The sequence below is a fragment of the Meriones unguiculatus genome, chromosome 2 (assembly GCF_030254825.1).
Source record: "Meriones unguiculatus strain TT.TT164.6M chromosome 2, Bangor_MerUng_6.1, whole genome shotgun sequence".
In the NCBI taxonomy this organism is placed as follows: Eukaryota; Metazoa; Chordata; class Mammalia; order Rodentia; family Muridae; genus Meriones; species Meriones unguiculatus.
Genome location: NC_083350.1, coordinates 183,524,584 through 183,541,019, shown reverse-complemented (window position 1 = coordinate 183,541,019; position 16,436 = coordinate 183,524,584). Strand labels below are relative to the sequence as shown.

The window sequence follows — 16,436 nt, the reverse complement described above, 5'->3', positions numbered from 1 at the left end:
AAACTATTCCTGTGCCCCTTCCCCTTTCTGATAAGTGAGAGTACAAGATGGTTCCAGAGATACTGTGGTAGAATTATACTCTAACGAGGTAGCCAGGGACCACTAGGGTTGCACAAGGAGGTCGGACATAATCCTTTCACCATCAAGGAACTTTCTTGTGAGATTAGAAAAAATTGTTGGGATAGGGTAAAGTCTATAAGCAAACGTAAATTGTGGCTGTTTTGTTTTGTTTTGTTTTGTTTCTTCCTTTGAAATAGGGCTTCTCTACGTAGCCCTGGCTGCCCTGGAATTCACTATGTAGAGTAGGCTGACACAGACTCATAGAGATCAGCCTTCCTCTGCTTCCTGAATGCTGGGATTCATATATACATGCATGCATACATATATACATACATACATTTTATATATAAGACTTTTATAAACAGTTTTCTGCAGTCCTTTTCTCCTTCCAGTCCCTCACCCCACCTCCTTTCTTGCTCCCTCCCACCCTCTGTTCAGGAAAGGGGAGGCCTCCTGTAGATATCAACCAGCCATGGCATATCAGTTGCAGTAAAACCAGGTTCCTCCTCTCCTGTTGGGGCTAGATGAGGCAACTCCAGTCAGAGGAAAGGGTCCCAGAGGCAGGCAACAGAGTCAGAGACAGCCCTGCTCGCTGTCCCACACAAAGACCAGGCTGCACAACTGTAACGTGCGCAGGGCCTAGATCAGCATGGGCTGTCAATTTGGAGTGTGTGACTTATGCTTGAAGCTAGTCTAGGGTTGTGTGTCCTCGCTGGTTCAGAAACTGTTGATATTTTTATTCAAGGGCCTTTTCTAGGAATGTTAAGACATACACAGTGCTTTTGAAGACTTCCTCATTTACAGTGGTGTAGGCCTTGCCCATGTCAGCCAAGCTTTGTGCTGCTCAACCATATTCTCAGCCCCCTAGTCACCTTTTAACTTTGAGACAGCCCTTAACTTTGGGTAGTCCAGCCTCCTAAATAGTTTGGTGTTGGTGACACCAAGCACAGCTTAGGGGACCTTGTAAAATTTTAAAGTCATTTTGTGGTTTAGCAGCCAAAACGTGTTGACTATAATCTTGTTTATTAAATTAATTTTCTATATTCGAAAATGAGGTTCAGTGGTTGGGCGTGGTGGCACATGCCTTTAATCTCAGTACTAGGGAGGCACAGACAGGTGGATCTCTGTGAGTCTGAGGCCAGCCTGGTCCACAGAGTGAGTTCTAGGACAACAGGGTTATATAGACCTTGTTTCAAGCAAAACAAAACAAACAAATAAGAAGAATGAAAAAAGAGGATCAGAAGAGGAGGAAACTCATGTGGAGTAATTGTTACTTTGCCGAAGTTTTACCTCCAAATAGAGTAAAGAAGTAGACCAAAGGCAGCAGGCATGCAGGCATCTCTGGGGTGCTGGTTGAGTGATCCCCATGGACAGTGTGCCTAGACATCTGCAGTGTGTATTCCAAGGGAAGGAGCCGTGATTCCTTCTGTGTGAGTAACGGGGAGCCTGAACATGTGTGCACTCATCCCACCTGCAGATTGTGGGTTAGGAATCCATGTGGCTAAGTGTGGCTAGGCTAGGACTCTTGTTTCCTCTGTACAGATGGTGGCGTACATCTGTAATCACAGCACTGGCGAGGTCCAGGAGGGGGCCTGACGGTTCAAGGGCAATTTGGACTTCATAGCAGCAGATACGGTGCCCAAAATTGTGGGCCCCCTCCCTTTACCTGCAGAAATTTTAGTCTCCACCTGCTGGATATGATTAGTAGAATCCAAAAATTTAGGGTGTGTGTGTTTGTGTGTGTGTGTGTGTGTGTGTGTGTGTTTGTAGTGTTGAGATATATAACATTTCCCATTTTTTACTTTCTGGTGGTTGACTTTAGGGAGATTATGTAGCTCAGGCTAGCCCTGGGACTTGAAATTACATAGCTTAGCTGGCCTAGAACTCAAGATCCTCCTGCCTCTGAACCTTTAGTATTTTATCATCATGCCTGGTATATAATCTATCTGTCTGTCTGTCTGTCTAAATCTATCTATCTCTTTACTTGTTGGGGTCTGTGGGGGGGGAGAACATGTGTGTGCAGATGTAGAAGCATGTTCTACGTGAGTTTGTGTGAGTTTGACACCTTGGGTTCTGTTTTCTTTCTGAGGTAAGGTCTCTTCCTAGGAGGTGGACTTTTCTGATTTTGCTAGAATGGCTGGCCAGTGAACTCCAAGGGTTCTCCTGTCTCTTCCTCCCCATTGCCAGAATCACAAGTGGACACTAGCCAGCCTAGGTTTTTCTGTGGGTCCTGGGCAGCCCCCAGGCTCTATGGAATCCATCGTAAATGTACAGCTCCGTGGCAGTGAGCACATTTGTATGTGCATTATAGTGTGTGCATTGTGAGGACTCAAGCTAGACTCTGACATTTGAAATGTGCTTCCTTGTAGCTTCACTGAGCAGCCTTCTGATCACGCCCTTCCCGTCTCCCAGCTCCTCGACGTCCTCTTCCAGCAGTTACCAGCGCCGCTGGCTTCGAAGCCAGACAACGAGTTTGGAAAATGGCATCTTTCCACGGAGGTGAGTTACATGTTTCCTCTGGCTAAGGAAATGTTAGTGTAAACAGCTTACGGAACCTGGCAGGGTTATCCTTGCCTGTTGTCAGGGGCAGAAGACCTGAAACCTGTGATTAGCTCCAGCTTAGCCTGCAAGTTTACACGTTGAATTATTGAGATAGTAAATTAAAACTAGGCAGGCTGGCCTGGGATACAACAGGTAGCCCAGAAAAGACTCGCTCATCATCCTTTGCTTCTGCTTCCTAAGTGATAGGATTGTGAGCATGTTGACACTGTGCCCAGCTGAAAACCCATATTCTTAGTTAGACGATACTGGAAATGGCTGGATAGCAGTGCATTGTATGTGCTAGATCAAGTGGGAACTCGAGGTAAATGTGCTCTCTCCTCGAGCCTGATTCCTTCCAGATGGGGCTCTGTAAGTAATAAAGGTTGGGATTAATCTTTTCCCTGGTTACAGTGATTCCAGTATGATATTTGAGGCATAGTCCGTTTGTGGCACTTTAATTCTTAGACTAAACAGGCATGAATATTGATATACATAGAGATAGCCTCAAAGTTATTTTCTGCCTTCATTTCGCTTTGTTTTTTAATCTGAAGTTTATTCAGTTGTGTCCAAAAGTATACATTTGATGCTATATCAGTAGCATCAGGCCCCCCCTTTTTTTTATAGCTCAAAAAATTTAAAGGGAGTTTTCATATATCACTAAAATATTTCTGTCATTTGAGTTTATAAATTGCCTAGTAATCACTGTACCAATTTAATGTACTAATTGAGACTATGAAGATGGCTCAGCCATGTGCTTGTGCTGAAACAGTTTATGACCTGTAGGGAAGATGACAGCAAACAGATTGAGGAAAGATCAGTCATGATAGATGCCGTGACGGAGGAGGAGGAAGCACAGGGGTCTGATGAGGAGCTGCACGTAAAGATGAGCTAAGCAATGAAAGGTTACAGCGGATCCTTCACCAAGCTGCTGTTCTTTGGTGAGGGACCTCAAGATGAGAGATGAGAGGAGGACAGGTCCCAGCTCTGCCCTCACCAGGCATGTGCTACAGCATATCCCAGGTTCCACGGGCTTCTTCTCCTGTGCCTTAGCAGAGTGACAGGTCCAGCTTTGCTGTTATCAGGAGGGTAAAATTAGATAAGCAAGTCAAGTGGTCTGATGGGGTTAAGTATATGGCAAATAAAACATTGTTAGTGTCTATATATAATACTAACCCGTGGGAAATTGACTTAGGGCAAGCTTGTATCCAAGGCCAATCTGGGCTACACACAGACAGATCCTGTCTCACAAAAGCAAAACTTGGGCTCTCAAGATGGCTCTGTGGCTAAAGGCACCTGCTGCCAAGCTCGATGACCAGAGTTTGATCCCCATAGATTCAGAGTAAGTTCAAATCTGACCTCAGCAATAATTGTGCTAAGCAGTCCTGACATCAATTATAGTTTATCCATATGTACTAAAATGATGATAGTTTTTACTTTAAGTGATTATCACTTTGAGGTACTTACATATATTAATATATTCTTAAGTATAACAAAACACAATTTGGGTTGTTTGGTTTTTGAGATAAGTTCTAACTCTGTAGCCCACAATAGCCTTGAACTCATGGTCCTCCTGCCTCTCTCCCAGGTGCTAGGCTTAATAGTATGGACCAACATACCTCTTTTTTTTTTTTTTTTTTTTCTCTATGTGGAAAAGATCTAAGTGTGCAGCCATGGTTTTGTGTTTTTGTTTTGTTTTGTTGTTTGTTTGTTTGTTTGGTGTGTGTGTGTAGCTTGAAACCCATTGGCTGATCTGAGTGCTTCCAAATCTTCCCTGTGGTACTGCATGCATCACAGAGCCTCTGATAGCACGAGCTTGAGCTGGTGGCTCAGGCAGGGTGAACATCTGTCCACTTTGATATCCAAGAGCCTGGATCAGCAAAGGCGGCATCCTGGGTTATAACTGCAGCATCGTTCCCAGGGAGCTTTCTGTTCCTCAGGCAAGCACTGCTTCAGTTTCTGTCCTTACTACAGCTGTGCAGCTCACCTGCAGACATGGATAGTATGGAAAAGTATCTGGCTGTATAATTTGAAACGTTCTCAAGGATTCTCTGTTGTGGAATTATACTTAAAAGATAATTAGGATACTCTGGCCTGATTTGTTAAGTGTGGATAGTTGATCCAGGACTTCGGACTGAAGAGCAACAGCTTTATGTGTTAGGAGAGATGTGTAGTAAAGCTAGTAAGATCTAGTCTCTGTTCAGCAAGGAAAGTTTTACAGCAATTCAGCAGGTGGCACTCTCTACTATGCTAAAACTGATAGCGGAATTGACTATTGTTTAGAGGGTAGAGGTAGAGATGAATAAAATAGAGCCTAATTTGGGCATAGTTTGAGCGTAAAAGGCCACCTTGGCTGAGGAGGAATGGAATGATACAGGTGGTTTACTTTTGAGAAAGAATAGAAATAGAATGTCCAGCAAAGAGGCAACTTTCATACTATAGCTCAGAATATTTTCTTGTTATTTTTTTTTTCCTTTTTGAAACAAGATCTCACTATCCAAACCTATCCTTGAACTTAAGTTCAAACCTACCTTCTCAGTCTGACTACCTCAGCCTCTTGAGTGGTGGAATACAGATGTGCACCACCACACCTGGCTGGACATTTTATAGGCAGAACAGAAATAAACTAGTACACAGAAACAGGGACTTTTAACACAGGAGCCTTTTTTAAATATCAGGTCACTTCCTGTGTGAACATTTGTGACAGTCTGCGTGATTCTCAAAGCCTTTCCTTGTCATTGGGAGCTGGAGATTTCTCAGAGACAAACGTTGGTGGGTTTTAAGGATACGTGGTGCATTTATGTGGCACCTGCAGATCAGGAGCTGCCTTGTCACTCATAGCCTCTTCCCAGATCTTGAGGGATGTTAAAGAAAGCAGAAACATGCCCCAGAGCCTAGAGCAAAGTGCTCATCTCCTTTCTTTTAAACATAGCTTTCCTAACCATGCAGCTTCAGATGCATGTATGTTAGTAAAATCCAGATACAGTTTAAACTTACAGGGTTCGATAGACTGAATAGAGCCCTAGAAATGGCGTAGCTGGTGACCAAGAGAGTAAGTGCTGCAATGCCGTGTGGCAGGCTAGTTACACTCGTTTGTAGTCTACTCTGGCCTTTGGTGTAGAACACAACAGATTCTTTTTCTTTTTCACCTGCCCCCAATTCTTGCTGTTAGTAACTATGTGGTGGCTCCGTGGCCGCCCCACAGTATTTAAAGGAGAGTCACGGTTAAACCATAATTGTATCATCCCTAAGACAAATTGGATCTATAGTAAGAATTTATTGGCGCTGTGGTTCTTTTATTACAGAAGCAGAGCCCCTCAAAAGGCTCATCAGTTCTTTGAGAATTTGACTATAGCAGAAGAGAGTTGAGCCTTTCTACTTAGCGGATTTTCCAGAATGCTCAGTTGATCGCTGGCTTCATCCAAGGATTTAGCGGAGTAACTTCATCTGCTGGTTCTAATAGCCTTGGGGAAGGTGCCAGGGAGCGTTGAAGCAAGATGTCTGTGTAAACAGAGTGCTCCACAGGCCCTGTCTTCTCAGCCTCCCATCTATTCTTATCTATCATCAAACAACAGGGGCCTATGTTTCATTTGTTTGTTTTACATTCTAGGCCTCACATGTGCCAGAGAGCACTGTGGACATCAGAGGACAACTCTCAGGAGTCAGTTCTTGCCTTCGTCCTTGTTGAGGCGGGGTTTCTCTTGTATGTTGTACTCTAGGCTAGCAGGCCTGTGAGTGTCCCACCACCAATTCCTCTGTCCCTCCCTCTCATCTCACAGTGGGAATGCTGGGATTGCAGGTGTGTGCTGACACATCCCGCCTCTTCTCTGAGTTTCAGGGGTGGAACTCAGGTAGCCAGGCTTGCACAGCCAGGGCTTTTACCTTCTGAGCATCTCTAGCTAGAACCTATGGTTTGATTGAACTGGTGTCTCACACTCCTAAATACAATCAAAAGGATGAGAGTCAAACATTTGAACTAACTTTGTCTTTCATTTGAGCTTCCTTTATGGTAAGATGATAATATATGGTAAGTGGATTTTCTCTCAGTTTTCATGATAAAGGACTGAGAAGAGAGTGAGTTTGAGGTGGACAAAGGGCCAGTGAGCTTCTCGATATTCTGCACTAGTTTCCTGGGTATCATCCGTGGCAAGACAGCTTACCTTCAGTGACTCACGTATGCACGGCTACTTTTTAAACTTCCTTTTCCTCCAGGTCAACTGATGAGACATTTAGCTTGGCTGAAGAAACCTGTAGCTCTAATCCAGCCATAGTCAGAAGGAAGAAAATTGCTATCAGCATCATCTTTTCCTTGTGTGAGAGAGAGGCAGCTCAGCAGGATTTCCAGGACTTCTTCTTCTCCCATTTCCCCTTGTTTGAATCTCATATGAACAGGCTGAAGAGTGCAATTGAAAAGGTAAGGGATGGGGTTGCAGCTCAGTGGCAGAGTATTTACACGGCAGGTACAAGGCCCTGGGATCCATCCCAAGCAAACACTTAAATAGGAAAATGAAAGGTGATAGGATTGCAACCTAATGGAAAATAGGGGAGAGATTTGCAGCCAAAAACAGCCCATGTCTTTTTGTGTCAGATGGCCTGCATAAGGAAGTCAAAACGTGCCCTGGAGATGATCCCTAGGATTTTTAAGGCTACAGACCAGACACTGGTTGCCGTAGGGAAGGAAGTTAGTGCTTTTTGATGAGGGAAAGCGTCATTACTTTCAGCATTTGAAGTGTATTAGAACATCATTGTTCATTAGTGAACCCCAGCATATCAGCTATAAAGGAATTTCTTCTTAGAGAGTAATTTGGCTCACTCTCTTCCATGAAGGCCATGATCTCCTGTAGGAAGATTGCAGAATCAAGTCTCCGAGTCCAGTTTTACGTGAGCCGTCTGATGGAGGCACTGGGAGAATTCAGGTAAAGTTAAAGGTTGGAAAACCCAATAGGAATTATGAGCAGTAATACGACTAGCTGCCATGAGGCTGTCTCTTAGAAGAATTATTACTGGCAATGGTTAGTTATCTTAGAGTCCCTACCCATGAGAACAAGCCAAACGTTTGGGTAACCCTCACTGTGCCTGCCCCTTTTAATGGGGTTAGGTTTTTTGCTTGTTGTGCTGTGGGTGTGGGAGTGTTTTGTTTTGTGTTTATTTTGAGATGTAGGACTGGCTGGCCTGGAACTGCCTATTAGACATAGCTGTCCTCAAACTCATAGACATTCACCTGCCTCTGCTTCCTGAGCGCTGGGGCTAAGGTGTGCATTACCACATCCATCTTAATGGGATTGTTTTCATCAGAATGAACTGAAGACTAATTTTAAAGATGTCTTATAATTCTTGCTATGATCCTGTGTCTGTCTTCCCACAACTCCGAAGGCAAAGCTTGAGTGCGAGGGTGCTGTTTGTACCCTAGAGCGAATGGAGAAAATGTGTGCATGTCACGAAGACCTAGCTCTCATTTGCCAGAGCATGTCTGGTGCACGTATAGTGCCCATGGTACCTGTGACTTGTCAGATCCTCCTTCTCTGACACTGTATGCAGTGTCTCACTGATCTCTAGTTATTGGGTACTGTTTCTTGCTGATAACTGTTTCTTACTGATCCCAGTCATTGGATGCTGTTTCTTAATGATCTCCTGCTCCTTGCTACAGAGTTGAGGGAGCAGGGTGATTCGCTCCAGGTAGTGGATGAAATTTTTTCCTCACTGTGCTCATCTGAGTGTCTGTTAACAGAGAATGGACTCTCATTGCAGAGCAGTCATGAGTAAATGAGCCAAATAGCTGGGAGTTAAAAAAAAAATGCAGTTCCGAGAATGTTAGCGCTCAATGCTACTTGAAACTCTGGCTATAGATAAAGAACCATCTAACTGTTTCATTGGAGAAATGCTGTGAAGGTGATGCTGTCTCCTCTGAGGGCAGCTGGATCTGAATGTAGTTGTGCTGAGGTCACACTCAAAGCTGGCTTGTGCTTGAGAGTCTGGTGCTAATATGATGCTAATCTAATCAAAATACTAATCTTTCAAGGGTGAAAACCTGAAGAAGAAAAAAACAAAAACAGAGATTGTGTACATAGAAGAGTTTCACACTTATTTTGACAGTGATTCCTTCCAGAAACAGATAAAGTAATGTACTAATACTCGAGACATGAGTTTTGGGTTCTTTTGCCTTGTGTGTGTGTGTGTGTGTGTGTGTGTGTGTGTGTGTGTGTGTTTGTGTTTGTGTTTGTGTTTGAGACACATTCTCCAAATATACCTCTGGCTGTCCTGGAACTCATTGTCAACCAGGCTGGCCTTGAACTCACAGAGATCCACCTGCCTCTGCCTCTCAAATGCTAGGATTAAAGATGTGTGTCACCGTGCCCAGCTGAGACATGAATTTTGTAGGTAAAGTCTAGATTATGCTACTATAATCATCTTCACTGCCACTATTTTTTTACGATCTGTTTTGCCTTTCCCTCCCCCCTGCACTGTTAAGTTGATAGGCTATTGTTACATATGTGTATGTATTGTAGATATATGCACACATGCGTAAATAGAGCTTATTGGTATTTGTTTTTGTCCAACACTTTCCTGGATGACTGCTCTGCGCTGGACAATAAGGAGGCTAGTTCTCCTTCTCCCAGTGGTCGTTAGTTGCCTGTAGTTCTTAAGTTTAGGGGTGGGACCCTGAAAATTTTTTCTCTTCATTGTTAATATGTCCATGGATGTTGCCATTGTTCTGATATTGTCTATGCAGCCATTTCTGGAATAGACTGTTTCACTGCAGGCCATCTGGTGTTCGGGCTCTTGCACTCTTTCCACCCCTTCTTCCCTGACACTCACCGAGAGCTGTGATATGCGTGTATCCACAGGGGCTGGGCACCCAACGTCTGTTGATCACTGCATCCAGTCCAGTTGTGGTCACAGCTTCTTAACTCAGCAGATGCTATTTTTTTGAAGTCTGAAGGTTTTTAGTTTTCTGATTTTGCTAAGGCAGATTTGTGTTCTGTCTTGATTCCTTTAGGCATACAGCTACATAGTCTAGTGTGAGTGTGTCTGCCCTGCTCAGTCTTGATTTGGAGAGACAGATCTGTGTTATTCATTCAGGGCTAAATTTCCTTTTTACTCAGTGGAGGGCCTGAGTAAGTTTTTACATCCTGGAAAAACACATGTGTGCCATAGAGCTTAAAACAGAGCATGCCATGCCTGAGTCCCCGTCCTCAGCTCGCTGTTAAGTATGTCCATATCTTTTGCACATTTCCCAACCCTCTAAGCCTCTGCATCAGAAACTGGCACATTGGAAGACCCATTGTGTGGTTCCTCATCTAAAACAAATTGGTGTTGGACTTAGGGAGGCAGCACATGAACTCGAAACCAGCAGAGCTGAGTTGCCGAGCAACCTCGTTTTCAACACAGCATGTGCTCTCTCTGCCACATGTCTTTTTGTGACCCCATCCCCACCCCACCTTATTCTAGATGCAGCCGTGCAGCTGTGGCTGCCTCACACGCATAGTTCTCCTGCTTCTGTCTCTTAAGTGCTGGTCAGTTCTTGATCTGTATTTCTTTATCGTAACAATACTGTGGAGCTGGGAATGTCACCCAGTGATAGAGTGCTTGTCTAGTATACAAAACAAAAAAACAGGATTTGATTCTCATTACCACAAAAGCAAAATAATTAGCATTTAAAAATGACTGTATGATGCCCTACAAATTTGTACAGTTCTCAAGTTTTTATGTATAGATTTAAAAATAAGTTTTAAAATTGATTATGAATTCTGAAGAAGGACATTAGATGAACTTTTAAACCTCTTTGTATTCTTTTTTTGTATGGTGTTTGGAGCAAGCCCAGAGCCATGTGCGTAGTAGTCAAGCATTGTGTCACTGAGCTACATCCCCATAAATTGTTTATGAATGAATGTTTTTATGTTAGGGATGGTATGCTTTTTCTCTTAAGGGTTTCTGTACTGCCTCACTGAGCTACATCCCCATAAATTGTTTATGAATGAATGTTTTTATGTTAGGGATGGTATGCTTTTTCTCTTAAGGGTTTCTGTACTGCCACATAACTTTGCCATTGTCCAGCAGAAGCAATCATAGATAATATGTAAATAAATGAGCATGACTGTGTCCTAATGAAACTTTATAAAAATGATAGCAATAAAATTTGTGTGAGTCATAGTTGGCCAACCTGTGTTAATATGTTTTTGGATTCCTTAAGGAGTACATAGATCCAAATGACAGTGTTCAGCTTTGTTCTTTGATATACTAAGATACCCAGAATAACTATTTATGACAGCTTGCCTCCTCTCTCTCCTGTAGAGGGACTATCTGGAACTTATATTCTGTTCCAAGGATAGCCGAACCAGTCTGGCTTACCATGATGTCCAACACCTTGGAAAAAAACCATCTCTGCCAGCGCTTTCTCAAGGAGTTTATACTTCTGATTGAACAAGTCAACAAAAACCAGTAAGCGTAGCCCTCCTGAGGTTGTGGGCCAATCCCGAGTCAAGGTGTGTTCTGTGCAAGACAAGCCTTTGCCTTTGACTGTATTTGACTAATCTGGGTTTGCTTCTGTCCATTTTTCCAAGGTTTTTTGCTGCCTTACTGACTGCGGTGTTGACCTACCACCTGGCCTGGGTACCGACTGTCATGCCTGTTGACCACCCTCCCATTAAAGCTTTGTCAGAGAAGCGCACCTCTCAGTCGGTGAACACGCTGGCCAAAACACATCCATATAATCCTCTGTGGGCACAGCTGGGTTAGTACCTAATCTGACTGCTCAGAGAATGTGTCTGATGAAATAGGAAAACAAACTCTGGGAATTGTAGCTTGTACTGGCTTTCCAACCCACTCATTCATGGATTGCCTCTTGCAGGAATAAGGTTGGCCCACAGATTCAAATTGTCGGTCTACAGTCCTCATCCCTTTCCCTTGCTGATAGCTTTGCTCTGTCTTCTGAGACAGTGTAGGTAAACTGAGTTCTCCACTTCACAGAGGGTGTTTACCCTAGCACAGTTTTCTTAACTGCTAACTGTTTAGGCCAGATAACTTTTTGTGTTGGAGTTGTGATAGGGCAGGGGAGGGCTGGCTGCCTTTTAGGTCAATCAGCAATACTCCTGACCTCCATTCTAGTACAGCTGCTCTCTGCCCCAGGGTGTAACCATCAAAATGTCTCTAAATGCTGCCAGACTTCCCTGGCAAGAGTGACATCTGTAGGATGGAGTGGCTGGGGAGAGAGAAGACAAGGGGAAAGCTGCATGCTGCAATCTTAGTGCCTCTCTGACTGCACCATAAGCATGATGTCTACTGCTTGATCCTTGAGGTTGGGCGTAGCATTACCTCAACCCATATCTGGGCATGGCATGGGAATTTAACACCACATGGGTGAGGCTGGGGTTACCCATCTGGGTTTATGTGGCCTCATTCTCAGCAAACATCCAAGTGATGAGATATGGTTACACGACCTTCTTCTGCGGCACTCATGTGCTGGAACTCAGAGTTGAGTTCACAGCTGCTCAGGCCTCAGTAGTCAGTGCTTGGTGGACAAGGCTGACCTTAATCAGGCCATTTGAGAACAGCCCGGTGCTTAGATAAGAGGGTGCAAGGGATGTGGAAGTGAAGGTGTCATGGGGTGAAGAATATGGGGGCTAGAGGCCAATTGCTCGGTTCTAAAGCCACTTGACTTTCTCGTGGCTCTTCTTTCTGTATGTTAACGGTAGGACCTTGTATGTGGCTAAGCAAACACTTTGCACGTGTTAAATGTGATGGAGTCAGGACTTGTGTTTGCTGTGACACACAATCACTTGTCCCAAGCACCATTGCTCTGGATGCTGTTACAGAAGATACATTATGGGGCATTTATATAGAGAGAAAGAGGATGGATGATGTTTCAAAGAGGGCTTACTTGAGGGAATCTCCAAAAGGTAATTGCTAGGAAAAACAGTGGGCTGGGGAGAACACTGTGGTCCTAGAAAACTGTTTCAGTAACTGCAACAGAAGCTGACACCATGACACAAGTAGTGTTGTTAGTGCCTTATACACACACCAACCGGTGAGATTCTCAACTCTGACCTGCTACAGTCATCCTTACGTATAGCAGTGAAAATACTTTCCTGGCCTTGTGCCGTGAGACCAAAAAGAAGACACAAATCTCAGGGTCAGTAATGGGTGTGTCTTAAATGAATTAACTAAGTAATTTATGCAGAGTAAAACCATGTTAGACTGGGAGTGGCAGCACATGACTATAATCCCAGGACTTGGGAGGCTGAGGCAGGGGGATTAAGAGTTGTAGACAGTTCAGAATTTGCCACCTCACTCAGGATTGAGTAGCCCTAAGAACACACCTGCGGTTGTTCTCATTTGGGAAAAAATATTTTTTCAAAGTGTAGTATTCACTGCTGGAAGGGAACAGGCTGGTCCTTAGGGAAATACAGCGTTTCCTGCTGCAGAGTCCATTTTCAAGCAGTTGTAATTAAGCAGCATGCATTTAATTAGATGAATGCATTTAAACTTAGGGATGCTTTTCCCAGGGGACTGAGCTCACTGGGAACCACTGACTCCTTGTGTGCAGCACAATAAGGCAAAGATCCCTTCATGGGGGTTTGATGGTTGCTTTTCATTGGAAATCATAAGCCACAAAAGGTCTTCAGTGCCATCTTCCTGAGAAGAGTCCCATCTGGGGACTGGGTGTGACCAGAGTAGTTTGAGGAGAGAATGAAGTCTCATGTGAGCCATCAAAGCTCCATTATCACAAGTGATGAACATGTTTCCATGAGCAGTCCGAGGAGGTACCTAAAACACAGTTGTTTTCTGTGTGTCAGGTTAGCTCTGGGGACTAACCAGCAGGTGTGACTGTCATCTGATTTCAATGTGTGCTGAGAGCTCCTCGGGACAGTCTACACTTGTGTTCTTACCTGTGTGGTGTCTCAGTTCCCTGAGCAGGGAAGCTCAGCCGCAGTCTCTCTGCACAGTCAAGGGCTTGCTCCTCAGAATGTCGTGATCCCGTGCCTCTGCTCCGAGGCACCATGCATGAGAGAAGCTCAGCCGCAGTCTCTCTGCACAGTCAAGGGCTTGCTCCTCAGAATGTCGTGATCCCGTGCCTCTGCTCCGAGGCACCATGCATGAAAGAAGCTCAGCCGCAGTCTCTCTGCACAGTCAAGGGCTTGTTCCTCGGAGTGTCATGATCCCGTGCCTCTGCTCCAAGGCACCATGCACATGGGTTTCCACATGAAGGATACCACCCACCAGTGGCCAGTACAAGCTGTTAGTGTGTTGGAGGGGCGTTTAAACAGGACGGTAGAGTAGAAACAGAATGACTCATAGGCATTGTGTAAAATGTGAGTTTTAGGATGTGGCGCCTCAGTATGTATTTGCTGCAGGTGAGAAACCTGTGCTCTCAGTGTCAGGTTCTCTCCTGCTGCCTTCAAAGTGCCCTTTTGCATTTGGCTTTTGACAGTTTAGTTACGGCCTGTTTGTTTTTACTCTTATGTTGGTTTCCCTGCTTGGAGTTCATTGCCCTCAGATGGACAGATCTACATCTCTCATGAAGTTTAGGTGTTGGGTGGGCCTTGTTTTAAGATCTATTTCCACTCCAGTCTGTCTTCCTCCTCTTCCTGGAATCCCCACTGTGTGCATATTACCGTGCTTGATGGGACTCACAGCCATCAGGGCTGTGTGCATTATTCTTCATTTTTCTTCTTTCTCCTCTTTGAACACCTAATCCTACTTGGCCTATTTTCAACCATGCCTTCAATTTTCCTTCACCCTGATGAGATGTGCTCTTCGTTGGAGTCTAAGGATTAAGTGAACATATTCATCACAAATATGTCTCTTTGTATTCAAGACACTTGTGAGGTTTCCATTGTATAGACAAGGAAACTGACTCTTGAGGAGGGTTAGAGTAAAACTTACGTGTGTGTGTTTCAGAGCATTATCCTTCATTTGCAACAACAACAAAAATCTAACCCAACAGTAAGAAAGTGTACACATTTCCCCACCCCCCTGGAAAATGTTGCCTACTTTGATTTTGTCGTTTTCTGGTTTAACCTTGACCTTTACCATGGCTTTTCATTCAGCAGTGTGCAAGGACGTGAACACACAGACCTGTGCAGGTGCATGCACCCATGCCAGCCATCCTCCTCTGTCTCTCTCTGCCCTGTTCCCCTGAGAAGGACTCCTTCCTGAACCTGGAGCCCTCTGTCCCCACAGTTTGGGTACAGGCACATGTGGCTACCTGGCTTCTTATGTGGGCCCTGGGACCTGAGCCTAGGTCCTCTGGCTTGTAGGCACTCTTGCCGAGTCATTTCCCCAGCCCTTCTCAGCAACACCTTCCCTTCTCATCCAGTTCACTTACAAATGCAATCTCTTCTTTTTCAGAAGACTCCCCAGTTTTTCTTTTTTTTTTTCTTTTTTTTTTTTATGGAATATTTTAAACCCTTTCTGAGTGAGGGGCTTCATGCTTCTTTTTCTAGTTTTGCTGCTGTGCACTGGCTACAGTAATAACCCTTCTTTATGACCTGGGAAGCCCTTTTGCTGTACTCTGTTGACAAGAAAAGTCATATACCATGCTGCTCCAACACATAGAAAATTAATTTTAACAATATATAAGGTTTGAGCCATCTGGTAAAATTTTTAGATCTGTGTGTTTTCTTCTTGGGGGAGAGGCATTGCTTGTTTGTTTCATACTTGACACAGAATCACTGTATGTAGCCCAGGCTAGCCTGCAACTCTCTGTATAGCCTGTGCCGGTCTTGACTCATGGTCCTCTTGCCTCAGCTTCCCCAGTAACTGGGATCACAGGCCCACACCACCAGGACCAGCTTGTATGTAGTAGTAGCACCAACACCACTGTCACAGAAACAGTCATGAATCCTGAAGTGACTGTGATATCCTGAAGTGTGGGGAGCTGGGATGAGACAGAAGGCATAGCATGAGCATGTGGTCAGGGCCGATTTCTCAGACCAAACCATGGCATGTCACCACACTTCTAAGCTCTCACTTTGAAGTCTAAGATGACTCCTTAGATGCTAAAGCTCCATATCCTCAATCTTGTCTTTTTGTACAGAAGGTTGTTTATCATTATTTCTGTCCTATTCTCTAAATGTTCTTGAAAGCTATGCACTGGGGAAAACTCAGCGAAGGGACAAACTTCCTTATGGTTCCCTAGAGAGAAAACTTCCTGCCCGTTCTCACAAAGTTTCTCTTGGCCTCACTCTGCTAATTTTAGTTTTCTGTAACCTGTGGCTTCCTGCCTCTGCGGATGCATTCCTCAGCTGAGTCCTAAATTCCCACATTCTTCTTTGTAACTGTCACTGAGTACCGCCTCTCATTTTTGTCACTCCTTCCAATGTTGGTGGCTCTCAGTAGTTTCTGACTCTGGTTTGGTTGTATAAGGATATAATGCTTAAGCTCTTACTTTGCCTAAGTGAGCTACCCAGTTAAAAAATGCTGGTTGACTGTCTTATTGCAAATATAATCAGATGGTCAAGCTTCATGGCTTAGTAGTTAGGTAATGAGTACTTTTTAAAAATGTGTTCTTTGAGAGTTTTTCATGTTTTGATCATATTTGCCTTCCCTTCGCCAGCTCTTCCAGATCCACCCCCTACCCACCTAACCTTGTGTTCTTTTTAATTTCATTTAATTTTATTTTTAAAGACCATCAAGATCACGTTGTGTTGCTCAAATATTCTTGGGTGAATGGTCTTGCTCAGGAGTATGGTCGACTTATCAGGGGCAATCCTCAAAGAAAACTCTCTCTCTTTCCCAGAACCTAACAGTTACCCAAAGCTCCATAGCTGGGGGGTGGGATTTTATGCCCAACTTCCATCTCCATGCAGGCATTTGGTCTGTCCTAGGTTTGCATAAGT

At 44.2% G+C, this 16,436-nt stretch overlaps 1 protein-coding gene across 8 annotated transcripts in view; it reads left to right on the top strand.

Moving 5' to 3' along the window:
* Fnip2 (folliculin interacting protein 2) overlaps positions 1–16,436 on the top strand; it is a 106,073-nt gene that overhangs the window by 65,606 nt on the left and 24,031 nt on the right. For all 8 annotated transcript variants that reach the window (XM_021653601.2, XM_021653597.2, XM_021653599.2 and 5 more), the window contains 5 exons: positions 2,430–2,559; positions 6,811–7,012; positions 7,426–7,514; positions 10,891–11,037; positions 11,160–11,329. In XM_021653601.2, coding sequence (XP_021509276.1) covers positions 2,430–2,559; positions 6,811–7,012; positions 7,426–7,514; positions 10,891–11,037; positions 11,160–11,329 — 738 coding nt within the window. The remainder of the gene's footprint in view (positions 1–2,429; positions 2,560–6,810; positions 7,013–7,425; positions 7,515–10,890; positions 11,038–11,159; positions 11,330–16,436) is intronic.